This window comes from Anser brachyrhynchus (genome assembly GCF_964034855.1).
Source record: "Anser brachyrhynchus genome assembly, chromosome: 4".
Classification (NCBI taxonomy): domain Eukaryota; kingdom Metazoa; phylum Chordata; class Aves; order Anseriformes; family Anatidae; genus Anser; species Anser brachyrhynchus.
Window position 1 is genome coordinate 31482063 of NC_137698.1, and position 15409 is coordinate 31497471.

Consider the following 15409-nt stretch of genomic DNA (forward strand, 5'->3'; position numbering starts at 1 on the left):
AAATTTTCTATGTCTTTTTCAAGCAGGGAAATAATGTAACTCCTGGTAAGTGTAATTCACAGCTCTACAATTACTAGAGGTTTTCCAGAGCATACGTATTCCAGTCTTTTTTGTACATGAAAGGATATCACATTTGCCTACATGGAAGATTCCTACAACAGTTGCCTACAAGAAAGGTATTTCAAAATCACAGAATGTGTTTAAAGTCATTACCTATTTGAAATCCCATATATGTAAGCTGTATTATTAACACAGCTTTAAAGATATGTTCCATATGACTTCCAGCAGTGATACTGCTGATCCCAAATTTTACAAAGTCATCTTAAAGGATCTTTATAGAGAAGTTTAGTGTTTTAAAATACTGTAAAGCAGAGATACTACTAAAGCCAAATTAAAATGTAGGGATAAAAAGATATTTTAAAAACTTGCTCTACAAAACCTAATTCAACTTTTAAAAAATCTTTTATAAAAATGCAAGCATAATAATAACAAAAGCATCAGACACTATTATGATCATGACGTCCCGATATATTTCAGCTCAAAAGGGTAAATGTCTCCTATAGTTTCACATTGTAGGGAAATTTCCATCATTCTTAAAAAGAAACATAGGCTGTGAATATCATCTTTATATAAACTTTCTATGTGTGAAAAGAGCAGAAGTTAAATCCCAAAGATAAAATAAAAAGGCAGAAATATCTGACAAACCTTTGAAATTTGGTCTTATCCTGGGGTCATAACTGAGCAATAGCCTATTCAAGATATTACTTGTAGAATTAGCAGGTACCCTTGCAAGGTCTTCAGCTGATTGCTGGCTGTAAAAAGAAGTGTATTCGTTACTATTTAGAGAGAAACAACTACATGCTTAAAGTTAAGTCATTTCACAAACAAACATTTTCAAGTTCCATACTGGATAGTCTTTCTTTGTGATGTTTTAGTATTTCTCAAGAAGCTGTAACAAACCTGACAGTTCTCCTACATACTCTAACTGTAAACTCGATAAGGTCAATAGATAATAAAATAAATCTTGTAAAATAAGTAAGAAGTTCACTAATTGCTCCCTTCCCTCTTAATACATATCCAGAGGGACATGATTTCTTCATTAGGAGAAAACAGCCAGCTTAACTATTTTTAGGGACTGTCAGATTAGGAATACAAGAAAATTGACAGCCACTTCTTAGGTGACAAAACACGCAGTGCCTTTTGGCAGCCTCTTGCCTTCAGATGCCAGTGACAGCTAGTCCAACAAGCTGCAGCCCTTGCGTAGTCTCATTGGTAAGTACTAACTGGAAGTTTGTTATGGAAAACAAGGCCTTGCACTCTGTTTTTTCAGGGCACTTTTAACTATCTCCATTTACCTTGCTGTCATTGTCTTGGGTGTTAAATTAAAGCCATCATGAAAATCAAAAAGAACCTGTGACGGGTGAATGTGGCTACAAGAGTAACATGCAAGTGAGAGGAATAAAAAGCAAGAGAAAGGGTGCACGGTCCCCACCCCACGCACTTTAAGCACCTGGCGGGCTGGTGATGTCCTGTAAATGAATTTCTATGCTGTCTGTAGAACCTGTTCAGTGATGATTTCCAGTTTTGAACTTTGTCTCATATTCACTTTTCCCTCCATTTTCTGACTACTCTGCTAACCCTTTGTCTTTGTAATTTAATAATCAGGATGCCATGTAAAAATAAGACAAACACCCTACAGAGGCATGTCATATACATCAACACTATTGCCTCCGGCAGGCAAATGTACGAATTTATTTTTAAAAAATGATCCAGTTAATTTTCTAAATATTTTCCTTAACTAGTATCAGCTGTTGTTGTCTCTACTACCCTGCTCACCCTGCTTAATTCTTTTTTGCATTATTGTTTCTCATATCTCATATCAATGTCAGCTTGACAGACCTATGGGTGATTCTTTATAGCGTTTTGGCTCACTGTTAGTTTTCATCTCATCCTTCACTTTCCTTCATGTCCTCTGGGACTTCTGCATTATTCAAACATTTATTGAAGATAATATTAACTCTCCAAAAGGCTTTTGGCCATTTTTATTTTATTTTATATTTTTTTTATAAAAAGCCTCCTGACTTTAAGATATCTATTTCCAGTAGCTTCTGTTCAGCATCATTCTTATTGACTACTGGGAAAAAAAAAAAAAATAATTAATTAATTACTAAAACACTAAAACAAGGAACTTTTTCCTTTTTGCAACATATCTTAACTTCCACTAGTATGTCCTTACTGTGTACAATAAAACTCTGCTAATTTAATATTAGAGAAATTAAATACCAAGAGGGTTTCTAATTTCTTCAAATAATTGATAAATTATTTGATAAATAATTGATAAATAATTGATAAATAATTGATAAATAATTGATAAATTCACCTTCCAATAATTTTCCTAGGCTTTTTATATTTGACTCAGATTTGAAGCATTAAGTACATAAAAGAGCTGATTTACTTCTGACACTTTGAGGTTTGTTTTCAGTTTGCAGTGTCAAAACAAAACCAAACAACAACTAATGAACAAACTTAAAACCCAATTTGTTTTATATTTCTCTTATGGATTGTTCAAAGAATTTCATTAAATAGTAATAATGGCAATAGTCATTAAATAGTGATGATCTGAACCACGTGGGACAACATGGACACAAAAATTAAATACAAATGCTTGCAGAATGTATTTGCAAACAAATCAAAAAAAAATTAAAAAAATGAGCATTAAACAGTGATAGAAAGCCAAACACAGCTGACATTCTGACAGGTTTATTTGTCTCTTTAAGTAAAAGGAATAAAGCTGTAATTTTGTGAGGTCTGTGTTGCACTGCAGAAGGATGTTAATACAAATGTGTGCTCAGGTTGTTCGCTCAGAGGTCACACAATGGACATTTACTGCAGTGGGGGAAGCCAGTGATGTGAAGAAGAAACGTGGCAGCACTGCTTTCTGGTAAAGAGCATCATGATCACATTTACTGCAAGTCCTTGGGTAGTGTTTTGAAGTTGTGTCATGTGCACACATTTTTCCTCACTTTAGGAACCAAGTGAAGCACAACAGCATTGGCTACTTTGAGCTAGGAGAAGAAGCCCGGAGTCAGTAATCACCAGTTTTTTAACGGTGACTTTGAACGAAGTGGTGGAATGGAAAAAGGCTTTGCTGAGTACAGGGTATATTTTCACTGCAGTCCTTCACAGTATGCTGTCATTGAACTACCATCGAGTAGCACTCGTGCTACTAAACATCTTCGCAAGGATTGGATTTCCTTCAGAGAACCCTGCTGATCAAAATTTCACTTGGAAATCAATAAATCATATGCATAGCTTCTGCTAAGCTCAGACATTATGCCACTTTCAGAGTGATAGATTAGCAGAATAACTAAACACTGAACAGGGTGGGCTGGGCGCATGGAGTAACTGGCTGAGATGATTCAAGCCATGGAGATACTCATCTAAAGCCACGACCACCCCTGCCTAACTGGCCATTCTGGAACAGTGAGCTTTGAATTGATGTGTAGGCTACGCTAGAGGAAAAGAATTTGAGCTCAGACCTTCCTTCCCAAGAGATGCAGTACTTCAGTTTTCTAAAGGCTGATTCCCACACACCACCACTCACACCAACTGAAAAGTTACTTACCACCTTTCCTTATCTGACCTAGAATTTCCATATGAGAAGCTGATAACGAGCCAAAGGTTCCCCTTAAATTTCCACTAGTTACAGCACATGTAGTAATTTTAATACATTTACTTCAACCTGCAAGGAATGCACGTGTAGCTGCTGGAAAGCATTAGGAAATGGAAATGTCGCAATGTAGCAACGTTTTTCAAAGTAATTTATCAGTTCTAGTCAAGACACAGTACATAACAAGCGAAGGGTAATGCAACTGAAGTCTCACAGTTGTTATAAAAGGAATTTAAAAGAAAGTAATAGTAAAGCTAGAAATTGCCTTATCAAAATTTTGCCTAAACCACACTTTTTTTTTTTGGGGGGGGGGGGGGCGGGAATTAAATAAAGCAAAGCACAATGTCTTCTCCTTTTCTGCAAGAAAGGAGAAAGCAATCAGTGTTCTCACTTTATGAACAGTGCTCTCTAAAGCCAGAAAGAAAACAAAATACACTTAGTCTGTCAGCACGACATCTCAGTGGGATATGACTGGCCTCTCTCCAGTCTACTTCTGGTATCACTGACAAATAAAAGAATGACTTTAAGTACTGCATTGCATGAGATACACAGGGAGGTGTCCGTCTCGTCTTTCTTCCACTGCAGCCGCACACATTTTATTACAGCCGTTGAAGAACATGATTAACATTTTAAATTGATGTCAATAGATAATTATCTTCATAATTCCTTAATCAAAATCGAGAAGTTTTGGTAAGTAGATACGCATGCAAACAAGAGGCATACTCTTGGTTGAAACTGATATAATAACTTCTTTACATTTGTGTCAAGCAAATGTGTCAGAAGACATTATGTCTCTCTCTGTTGGGTTATCATGACACCTAGTCTCCCAGAGCTCACTGAAGTTACAAGGAGTCCTTATCGCAGACAGTGCCACAGGAAGATGGCTGGAAAAAGGAATATCAACAACATTTATTCTACACAAATGGGGATAGGAACCTTCACTGCTGTTGTTTTAATTCACCTATTGCCCTGATCCCTGTTCTTAAGATCCCATTATGCTGAAGAATCTCTCATTTTAGAAAAGAACATTAATATATTTTTTACTTATGGCATGGCAATCAGGAAAAAAACAGGCACTTATCAGAGGCAAGCTAATTCACATCCCATCTTATAATACACTGCAATCCAAACAATCATGCTGCATGCTTTTTCTATTGTCAGCATTTACTTAGAGCTCACAGCTTGGATAACCTAGTGTCAAGCTTTGCCTTTGCATAGATTACTGTCTGACAGATAAAAATATATATTCCAACTCACACTGTTATCTCCAGCAAAATGTCCTACGTAATGCTGAAACAACAGGTTTTAGTACAGTTTATCTAATTTATGTGATGGGAACTGACATTTTAGTCACATAACATGACGGTAGATATCAAGGAATGATAAGAATAAGTTTTGGGAAACACAGTACATGTCACCTTGCCACACACTGCATGCACTACTTCCTTGATACAACCTATCAGTGTTCTGATTTGCAGGCATTTGATTTTCTGAGTGCAGTAACTCAAAGCATAAAAACAGGTTAACACAAATCAAAGAGATACTATATAATTCCTCCGAGCGATCTCTATGATCTCAAGCATGCTTAACAGCAACATTTTCAAACTGTAGCACCTGAAATCTCTATTACTAGGGAGAGTAATTATGATGCCTCCAATGCAAAGCGATGTCATTCAAATTACATTAAAAGTACAGAAATCTCAATAACTTTTTATGCATGCTCACAAAATGCAGTTGACAGCTAAACACTTAAATTTAGGTATGCAACTTCAGTCCCTGAATTTGGAAGTAATCCAGTATGGTGAACAAAGAGAAAGGTTCTTTCACAGTGCAATACAAAACATAAACCCTGCTGGGGCAGACTGAATAAAATAACTCCTCTTTCATCTGCTATGGTAGAAAGCCCAAACAGAATGGGTCCCAATGGGCATGTCAGCAAGATTCCTGTAGCTGGGTGGTGTGAATAGTTCAGCTAGGGCCACTACTTCAGTCCTTGACTATCAGAACCCTCTAAGTTCAGCTTTAGTTTCGCATTCAACATTTCCAGGATTGGACATGTTGAGGAGTGTTTAAACAGCATTCTGAAGTGCCTTGTTGTTTTTCTGTAAGCTTGAGAAAGCAAGACGATTCATCTGCCCACCAGAGGCTACAGCCCCAAAACCCACAGAACCAGGTTAGTACAGTACTTCATCCAGCCCGACTCGAACTGCTCACGACAAGCTAATGGTGCTTGTTTGCTCCCTGCTTAGGGACCTCTGTGTCCTACTGAAGTCACCACCCAAGTGACCTTTGCGCAGAAATGCCGTTCTGCTGTGCTCTGGCACCACAAGCATGCATGATATATGATCAGCATCCAGATGTTTAAGCAGAACTACAGACATTTGTCCACCTCGGTCCCCATGTCCCTATCTCTTTTCTAAATAAATACTGAGACGAACAAGACATAGATCTTGATAAGAGCACCATCTTGGTTAGAAAGCATAAATGGAGAGACATTTTAGGAATTTTTCTTTCAAAGACCCATTCAGTGGTGCTGGGAACAACATGTAGTCTTACGGTTTTCCTCGCACTTAGGTTCCGGGGATGGAATTTAACCTGCTGATCCACATTTCTTCTCAGTCTGAAGGCTATACATGAATTAGAGTGCTCAAGTCTGTAACTCTTCTGCACAGTTGTATTGTCTCATCACTACAGTGTTCAGAATGGAGTAAACACTGCTCACTTGAGAGGAAGAATTACTGAAAGAGAACCAACTTACCATAGTTAATTACTGTTTTACATGATAACTTAAGTTTTGCTTATACAGCTTTATCTTTTACTCCCCAGCATGCTTATCCACTCTGAATACAAATTCCCAGACCTCCTGGAATGTGGCCCTGTCTGTCTGAGATCATGGCTTTCCATAAGAGTTACATACTACGGAATAATTAAACCATTGACCAATTGCTGTCGCTATGGGGCAAAAGAATTTTTACAGGAACCAGACCTGAGCTCTGCAACATCTTTATCTTCAGAATGACTTTGAAATACAACTGCCTCCACAACTAAATTCAGGCTGTTGTTTCAACTTTCTTCCATCTTCCCCCACAAAGTAAATCAACCCTACCATCACACCTACAAGTGAAGATGTTCACAAACTATCAACAATGTCTTCTACAAGACGGGAATGACACCAGAGTCAATTCCACTTTCCCACCATTTACATTTGGGGGATGATCACATACTACAGATAGAGAGGCCATGTATACCCAGACATGTGGGGAGAAAAACAGTCCTTGTCCACAGGAAGGTGGAGAGGATCCAAGACATAAGACTTTGAACTTGTTTTAGTCTTTATGGGAAAAGCTTGGCAGAAGCCAGCAGTTAAGCAAGAGAAATGTATAGGAGAGACTTTCATACAATTCTATGCTTTGAACACATCAAAGGCTTTTTCTCCAGTTCCACTGTCTTTTGTTGTTATTTTTAAAAATAAGCTGTTTATTGAACCTTGGCATTTGTGACCTTTCTAAACTTCTGCCCTGGCAGATGGCACAAGCCATGTTTTCTGGAGGGCTTCAAGGGCCATTTCACAGTTTCTGAAGTAGCTGATATGCTTTATTGAACACAAGCCAAAACACGATTTGTGCTCCTGCTCTGCGGGTAAAAAAAAGTCTCTGTAGATATCATACAGTATTTATTTAATCATCTACGTGTACATAAATCTCCATGTGGGAAAACGCACACCAGTGGGGAGGGATGCTATTTAAAAGGAGTCTTGAGATCAAGAGAAAGGAATGGGATTCAGTGATCAGTGCCATACTCTCAGCATTAGGCTCCCTGTAGGATCATCGGCAATTAACAGTGTGCAGGTGAACAGCCGAGTCATACTAAAACTGTAATTAACAGGGATAGTTGGGATTGTGAGCACAGTTGTAACTGATTTTGTTAGCTGCTATTTGACACACACATCTCTTTGCTTTCTCTAACAGTCATAGCAAACTTGCCTTTCCTTATAAGTTAATTTGTCTATCTTGAGATCTTGCAAGTGGCTTTGAGGAGAGAATTTTCTTGGTTGCCAAGGACCGTGGGATAACAGCAGCAGCTGGAACACTGTAAAATAACTGAAGTATTTATTATGACATAACAAAAGGAAAAACATTCTTTCAGCAGTGCTCTTAGAAAAAGTCACAGCTGCGTGTCCAACATGTTTACCAGAAACAGGTATTATGAGGAATTATGAGGAAGTTACGCTAGGGAAAAGTAATAGCATTAGACAAAATCTGTTTTGACCACATCTTCCATCCCAAACATGTCTGTCTGTGTATTTTATCCTCAACGTCAGCGCTCACCATGACTAAAATGGAGTAGCTTCTTAAACTTCCTCTGCCATCTGGCAACTTTTGCAAAATAACACCAGTACTGGAAGGCAAATAATACGTACCTATTCAAAAATCTGGCTGGGCCTGGGGCAACTGTTTAAACAAAATGCTCATTTTTATCTGTTCAAACTGCCTGAAACATTCAAACAGGCTTAATTCACATTAACAAGAAACATGTGAAGCAGTCACTCTTGTGCTTAACCTATGTGACACACTCTGATAAAGAGCTGTAGTACTTAGAAACAACTACCCATTCCATATTTTCCAGGCCTTAAACTTCAAACACTGTATCACCAGAACCTGCAATGTCACTTCACTGCTCACATTTTCTGTTCCCCTGGGACTGGTAGATCACTGCAGAAGCACAACAACATGGAGTGACCTCCAAACAGTAAATAACAGTGGTAATATGGCTGATGGATAGTCTAAAACCAACAAACAGATCAAGTGACTAAATCCATCAAGGTCATCTGTATTCAGTATAGTGAATTTCAAAATAAGCTTTGTAAAGAGAATACTGTAACCCACAAAAATCTTAAAGGATTTTCTTGAAGAGGTAGACCTATCTCTTTCTTGTTTTCTTTCTTTTTTTTTTTTTTTTAAATGTTTTCCATGGAGATAAAAGGCAAGAGTTTCGTTACATTAAAGCTTCATATTTTATTGCACTACGCATCTGTGGAAACCAGCTTCCCAGACTTATGCTGTAAAACTCCCTATTGTGGGCTTATAGGTCCAATGTATCAATTTGTTTGTTAATCAACAAACATTCAGGAATAAGACATAACTACTCTCTGTTTCACTAGGAAAGCCTGAGGTAAGAAAGAAAATGATCTAAATTTAAGATGTGAAATTTTACATCTGTCTGAGGAAGCCTTAAATCAAGATAAGAACAAGTGATTAAGCATCAGCTTCTTGGAACCCCTCAATAAAAAAAGCTGGGAGAAACAGTTTCAGAAATAAATGAAAATTAGATGGCCTATCAAGCCACTGTCACACAATACACAGAGAAGCATTATGAATAATCACAAGTAAGAGTTTTTGCTGCCAGATACAAGACAGAATTTTCCTAATTGAAGGAAGCAAATATCTGTTTATGAGACAATAATGAACTTTTTATGGGGTTTTTAATCAGTTTGGTTTCAGCTTTTTCTGTTATAGTTAATTTCATGCCAGAGGGTTATACTTAGCTAAAAGTTTCTGTGCTTGATATGCATAAAAATTCAGGTGTGCTCATTCTTCATACAAATTCATGCTAAAGTCCAAAAGCCAAACCAGTCCTAACACTATCCATTTCTGAATGTCAAACTAAAGAACCTAAGCAGTATTATTAGGCTCAGCATAAATCTTTCCTAGGAAATTATTTGCATACATTTGAATTCCATTATAAAATTTGTAAAGTTTGTTCTTTATATAATTACTAGTGGTTTTTATTTTCTTGTGGAGGTAGAATTTAACTTTTCAGATGTTGTAAAGAAACAAGCGGCAATATATTTTACAATAAAGCTTTAAGCCGTATGGCACTAGTAACCAATGAGAATTAAAGGTAGATTAAGGTTTTAACTTATGTATGTTTTCATTAGGAATTTGTACCATTCAACAAATGATGCAAAATCCTATAAACCTTCTTGAAAAAGATAAAATGCTTTCTTTCAAAACAATTCCTTTGTGCTTTACAAGCGAATTTTTCATTCAACCACTTTCTCTGAGACTAATTTTGATCAACCCTCACATTGTCACTTAATTCCCACTCCACTGCATTACATTTTGGTTTGTTTCTGAAGAAAGATTTTTTTTTTTGAAGAAAGATTTTTTTTTTCCATTTTTTTTTGCACAGGAAAGAAAACATTATGAGTAGGCTTCCTCTTTTACAATGTACAGTGTCATCAACTACAGAAGTTTTGTGAAAGGCTATAAAAAACATGTCGCTGGTTGAAAGTTTGTCCTCAACAGCCTGAGTTATGCGAGCATGACAGAGTTCACTCTGATTGCTTGTTCACCTCAGAGGCTGTCTAGCTGCCAGCCACAAGCCCAGTGATCCTGCAGCTCAACTACCACAAGAGACTGTCTCAAGCTGTGAACTTCAGCCAAGTGAGACACCGACAACTTGTTCGCTATTCAGAAAATGATAGAGCTCAGTGCTGCGGCAATTAATTCTAACTAGCAGCACGGCACACGCGGTTTGTCAGACAAGCATGGGATCATGCTAGGATTTTCACAGAAAGCTTCCACTGGCTGAAATGTAAAAACCTCACCTAGAAAATTACAGCACTTATTCACCAAGTATGGTGGTGACAAATGATGTCATATTTATAGCTTGTAAAATTAACTGGTATTGAGAAGAACAGAATACCAGGAAATACTGTGTTGAAGGAAAAAAAAAAAACACAAAACAACACTTCTCAAGATGAAATGCCATCTATGTTCTGAACTCTAATTAAGATGAAGTCCCAAACAGGTAAAATGCATGGCAGATCTGGACTCTCAGCTCCCAGCTGTGGAACTTCCTTTCTAAGGACTTCGGTGCTCACGCCTGTCTTGGAACCACGGCATTTCTCTCCTTGCCATTAGTCCTTATGGTAGCTCACAGTGAAAGCTCCATACAGAGCTCAATGTAACTACACAAAGGAGACAGAATGGATATGGGTCATTTCAAATGAGTCATGATCACATTAGAGACTTGTATCTTAATGTTTTCAAATCCAAAGACTTACCTCATTTTTTAGGGCCAATATAATAAAGAATGAGAACACTCACTGCATGTAGAAACTTTCTAAAAATTCAGTGTTACAAATAAACATCACTGTTGATACTTAAAAAGAGTGGGACCTTTAAAAGTATCATTCAAACAGTGCTTCATTCTGGTTATTCCATTTACTTTTTTCTTTTACTTGCAAAAAGTCTTTTAAATGTTAGGTAGCCAGTCTCAACTTCCAGTCTTCCTCTTCTATGGTCTCAGAAGAAATGTGTTGTAAACCTGTCTGAGCCACTTCATCATTTAAGGCACAGTGTTTTTCTACATCTATTGGTAACTCATTATATTCCATCCATCTTTGCTTCAGATATTTACACCATAACACTAAAATGATGACCAAGGATGGCCATGAAAATGACAAAAAGGCCCTCCAAATAAAACTTTTGCATTGTCCTATGGATCAACAGAAAATGTGGTAAGTGTCAGAAAGAGAAACTCTTTTTAGTGTGAAGTAATTACAGGTGTTGTGAACGTGGTCTCTAATCAGCTGGGCAATCACCAGTTAGTGATTAGTTTTAGTTTCTGTATTTTTACAGAGAGATTGCTCCATAAGGGCATTTTTATAGCATTAATCTATCCACCTCCAGAAAAAATATAGTACCGTAAATCACTGACGGAAGATGCTAAGACATTAGTTCTATTCAGCATGTAATAAGAATGTGAGTAGGGCAATCTCTCTTTTACAGAGCTAAGCTAAACAGAAACTGAATTTCAGTAAGATAGTATACTCGCAACATGATGTTAGACAGCATAACGTTACAGAAATACATTACTCTGTGCCCATAGATAGCAAGATACTGCATTGGAATCCCCCCAAACACTTTTGTTCATTGTTAAGAATCTGTTTACTATTGCTTAGATTTCTCTTTACATTAAAACAAAGGACCTGTTACAGAAGAAACAGACTGTTTGACAGAACTTAGCTATGTCACTGGTCAAGCTGACAGAACTTAGTGGTCAAGTGGTCAAGCCCTCTTCTTCTCACTTCCACCCCCCAAAATCCCCCTCTTAATGGAAAGCACCACCTTCCATTTTAATTCCCATGCAATTTCTGGTGTTAAAAATATGGCAGGATCTCAATCATGCAAGAATATAAAAGAAACACAGAACATACGATGGGCAAAGGTATTGCTTCTTTTTCCCCTTTCCTTTCTTTGAAGACTTCTCTTTGGAATAGACTTCTTCCATCCATAAGGAGAACGAGACCAAGAAGAAAACTGCTAGTAAGAACTTCATCTTGAAGGTTAAGCTTCAAAGAAACCTTCAGTCTACCGCAAAGAAAAAGAAAGAGGTTTATGTTAGTAGCATTAACCTAGTAGGTTAAACAGCAAATGGGAACATATATGTACAAAAAGAAAACAAATGTTTCCTTTTAGAAATCCAGTTTGACATAGGAGAGTGTGTTGAGGTGTAAATCTGATATGAAACCACTTTAGGTAATTTTGTGAGCGTCAAAGTGCTTCACAAAGTTAGGAGAATCACAGCGAGGAACTGATTTAAGTGTGAGTCCAGTGTATTGAAGACATAAATGTGATGTGATGACCTTCAAAGGCTGCCTGACTCAAAATCCTCAGAAATGTGGAAGAGAATTCCTCACCAAAAGTACCATCTATCGACTCCACTAAACACGGTTAAAGGTGGCCCACCAGCCTTTACCAAGGTAGAGAACTGAGAGGCCTCTTGACTTCTACACACATCAAACAGCAACAATTTCAACGCCGGTTACGAGAAAGGGTTGCAAATTTAATTTCATGGATGAAATTACCCATAGATGACTACTTTGCATGGACTCTAGATGCGGCATCAGCACTAAATGGGATCTGCAAAGACTGCTTCTGGGCACAGCCCGGAGCCCTGGGCATTGCCCCACTGCACCCAGTCCCACCTGGTGATGCCCCAAGGGCCGGTGCCCCACCAGCCCCCGACCACCACCCCCGGGCTCCTTCCACGCCTTTTCCACGGGCATTCCCCAGGCCCCTTCCTTAGGCCGGGGGCACCTGGGGGACCCCTCAGCTCCAGCCGCGTTCCCCTGCCCAGCCGCTCCCCGGAGGAAGCCAGCCCCTCTCCCCGCACCGCCCGCAGGCACCGGCACGTCCCCGGCCCCAGCCGGCGGCGTCCCGCCGCCCCCTCCCCGCTCCCTCGCCCCCCGGAGCCTCCCCAGCCGCCCCCTCCCGGCCCGGCCCGGCCCCGCCGCAGCGGCCCGGCGCTGGCCGAGGTGCTGACGGGGCCCAGCGCTCACCGCCGAGGCGAGCCGAGCCGAGCCGGGCAGAGCCGGGCCGAGCCGAGCGGGGCCTCCCGATGCGGGCCGGCGGCGCGGCGCGGGGCGGAGCGCAGGAGCGGCGGCTCGCAGCGAGCCCTGCCTCCGGCCCTGCCTCGGCGCCCAGTGAGCATGTGCGGGGCCGCGCCGCCCAGCACGGCACGGCTCGGGCATAGCGCGGCACGGCCCCGCCGCACACGGGCACGGGGAGGCCGCCGGAGAAGGCGGCGGGGCCGGGGGCAGTGGGGCCGAAGGGCGCTGCCCGCTGCGGCGGGGGAGAGCCGGGCCCCGGGCCAGGAATGGGAGCGGGTTCTCTTAGGTCAGCAAACGCCCACCCTCCTGCTGTAGTTCAAAGGCATCGTCTCCCATTTGTCTCACGTTCTCTTCAGCAGCCAAGTCGCTGGAAACTGACCCTTCCCAAGTCTTCCTTATCTTCCAGTCTTGCACCGAGGCCCTGGAACTTGTGCAGAGACGGGCTACGAAGCTGGTGAAGGGCCTGGAGCACAAGTCCTATGAGGAGCGGCTGAGGGAACTTGGGTTGTTTAGTCTGGAGAAGAGGAGGCTCAGGGGAGACCTTATTGCTCTCTACAGCTACCTGAAAGGAAGTTATGGGGAGCTGGGGGTCGGCCTCTTCTCACAGATAACTAGTCATAGGACTAGAGGGAAGGGCTTCAAGTTGAGTCAGAGGAGGTTCAGGTTGGAAATTAGGAGACATTTCTTCTCAGAAAGAGCAGTCAGGCATTGCAACGGGTTGCCCAGGGAAGTGGTGGGGTCACCGTCTCTGGGGGTGTTCAAGGAAAGGTTGGACGTGGTGCTTGGGGACATGGTTTAGTGGGTGATAGTGGTGGTGGGGGGGGGGGGTGGTTGGACCAGGTAATCCTGGAGGTCTTTTCCAACCTTAATGATTCTATGATTCCCCATACGCAGCCAGAGCTTCAGTCTGCACTAAAATAAAGGAACAGCAGGACCTGAAGATGTATAAAAAACACTTTGTATTCTTCAGAATGGGAACAGCAAATAAGTGTGATGCATCAGTGGATGCTTTCTGCAACATCCTGTAATCCTTATCGTACTTCTATGAAGCACCACTTAAGCTGGAATATAAGAACAAAAAGTGGAGAAAATCATGAGTTTAGGAAATGGAAAGGAGGAACATGACCTGGTGAGTTAGGCCATGGCAGGCAGCAAGAAGTGCATAGATTCAGCAATACCCAATGCCAGGGACCCTCAGCTCCACCTTTTGAGCAATGGTCCTGTCCTAACTGACTTATAGACATGCTCTGATAATGCTCCCATGACCTTCCAAATCTGCTGCCAAACAGTGCACATAAACAGCCATACACATGTATGTGTGTGTGTATACACATACATGCATGCAAAGTCTGCCATCCTAGTCACGTCTGTTGAAGGCCACGTATCTCTGAAGGTACAGTTTTCTAGCTCAAACACAGGAACTTGCAAAATTAAATAAAGTCATTTCCTGAAACATAAAGCAAAGCTCAAAGGCTTCCCATAACACAACACCCTTTCTGCAGGAAAAAAAAAAAAAAAAAAAAGTAATCTTATTTTTTAAAGCCCTTCTGAATTTTATGTCCAGAATAGAAACCAAGATGTTCTCTGTCTTTTAAGACTGGCTTAAACGCATTTGAGAGCAGGTGCCCACTGATTGCTGTTTCCATTTTTCTGCATTTTTGTTGTGTTGCTGAAGATAGGGCCATGAAAATTAAGAGGCAGTCTTAATCTGAGAACAGATTGGCCCCGGTTTGTGTTAAGAAAGCATTAGCACGGAAGAGCAGAACAAGCATCTACAGAAAGCCGTATTGGCATCAGCAGCAGCAGCAAATCACTATGAGGACTACTGCAGCCACGACAAGCACTTCTTTCTGCACTCTGCATCTTGCAGCCACAGAGCCTGGGTGCTTTTTACCTCCTTTTGTACTCAAAGTACTAACTGCGCCTTTGGGCTTTCTGCAAATCCACTGGTATTTGCAAGTGCATCCCGCTGCAGCCATCAGTATAGATACCTAAGGATGGATGAGTATTTGTGGTACCTCAACAGGACAAAGCATGAAGTAGACATGAATATTATCCACCCCCTGGGGTCACAGAAAATAAGATCATGTGGCTAATATCTTTCTATAGCTAATAAAAGTGAGATACATGTGACACAGACCAGATAAAGGTGCTGCTTTGGTAAGATATCTGTGTAGTATCTTTATGTGTCAGACACCTCACAAATAATAGCTAATATTGTAAGAAAAATTTCAGTAACTCTTGAATTTTTTTAATGCACCTGAATAAATTAGGTGTCAGCTATCGGAGGAGTGCTGACAGGGAAGGGTCTGTGGGAAGAAGCCTCTTCTCCCCCCTGT

At 40.5% G+C, this 15409-nt stretch overlaps 1 protein-coding gene across 2 annotated transcripts in view; it reads right to left on the reverse strand.

Moving 5' to 3' along the window:
• The window catches only part of GLRB (glycine receptor beta), a 51494-nt gene extending 38329 nt beyond the window's left edge, over positions 1 to 13165 (reverse strand). Inside the window, exons 1-3 of one of the 2 annotated variants that reach the window (XM_080590527.1) lie at positions 13020 to 13165; positions 11895 to 12048; positions 706 to 812 (exon numbers count right to left, since the gene is read on the reverse strand). In XM_080590527.1, the coding sequence (XP_080446653.1) occupies positions 706 to 812; positions 11895 to 12016 (229 nt within the window). In that variant the 5' untranslated portion in view covers positions 12017 to 12048; positions 13020 to 13165. The remainder of the gene's footprint in view (positions 1 to 705; positions 813 to 11894; positions 12049 to 13019) is intronic. The other variant, XM_080590528.1, reaches the window with a different exon arrangement.
• Between the last annotated feature and the right edge of the window lie 2244 nt (positions 13166 to 15409).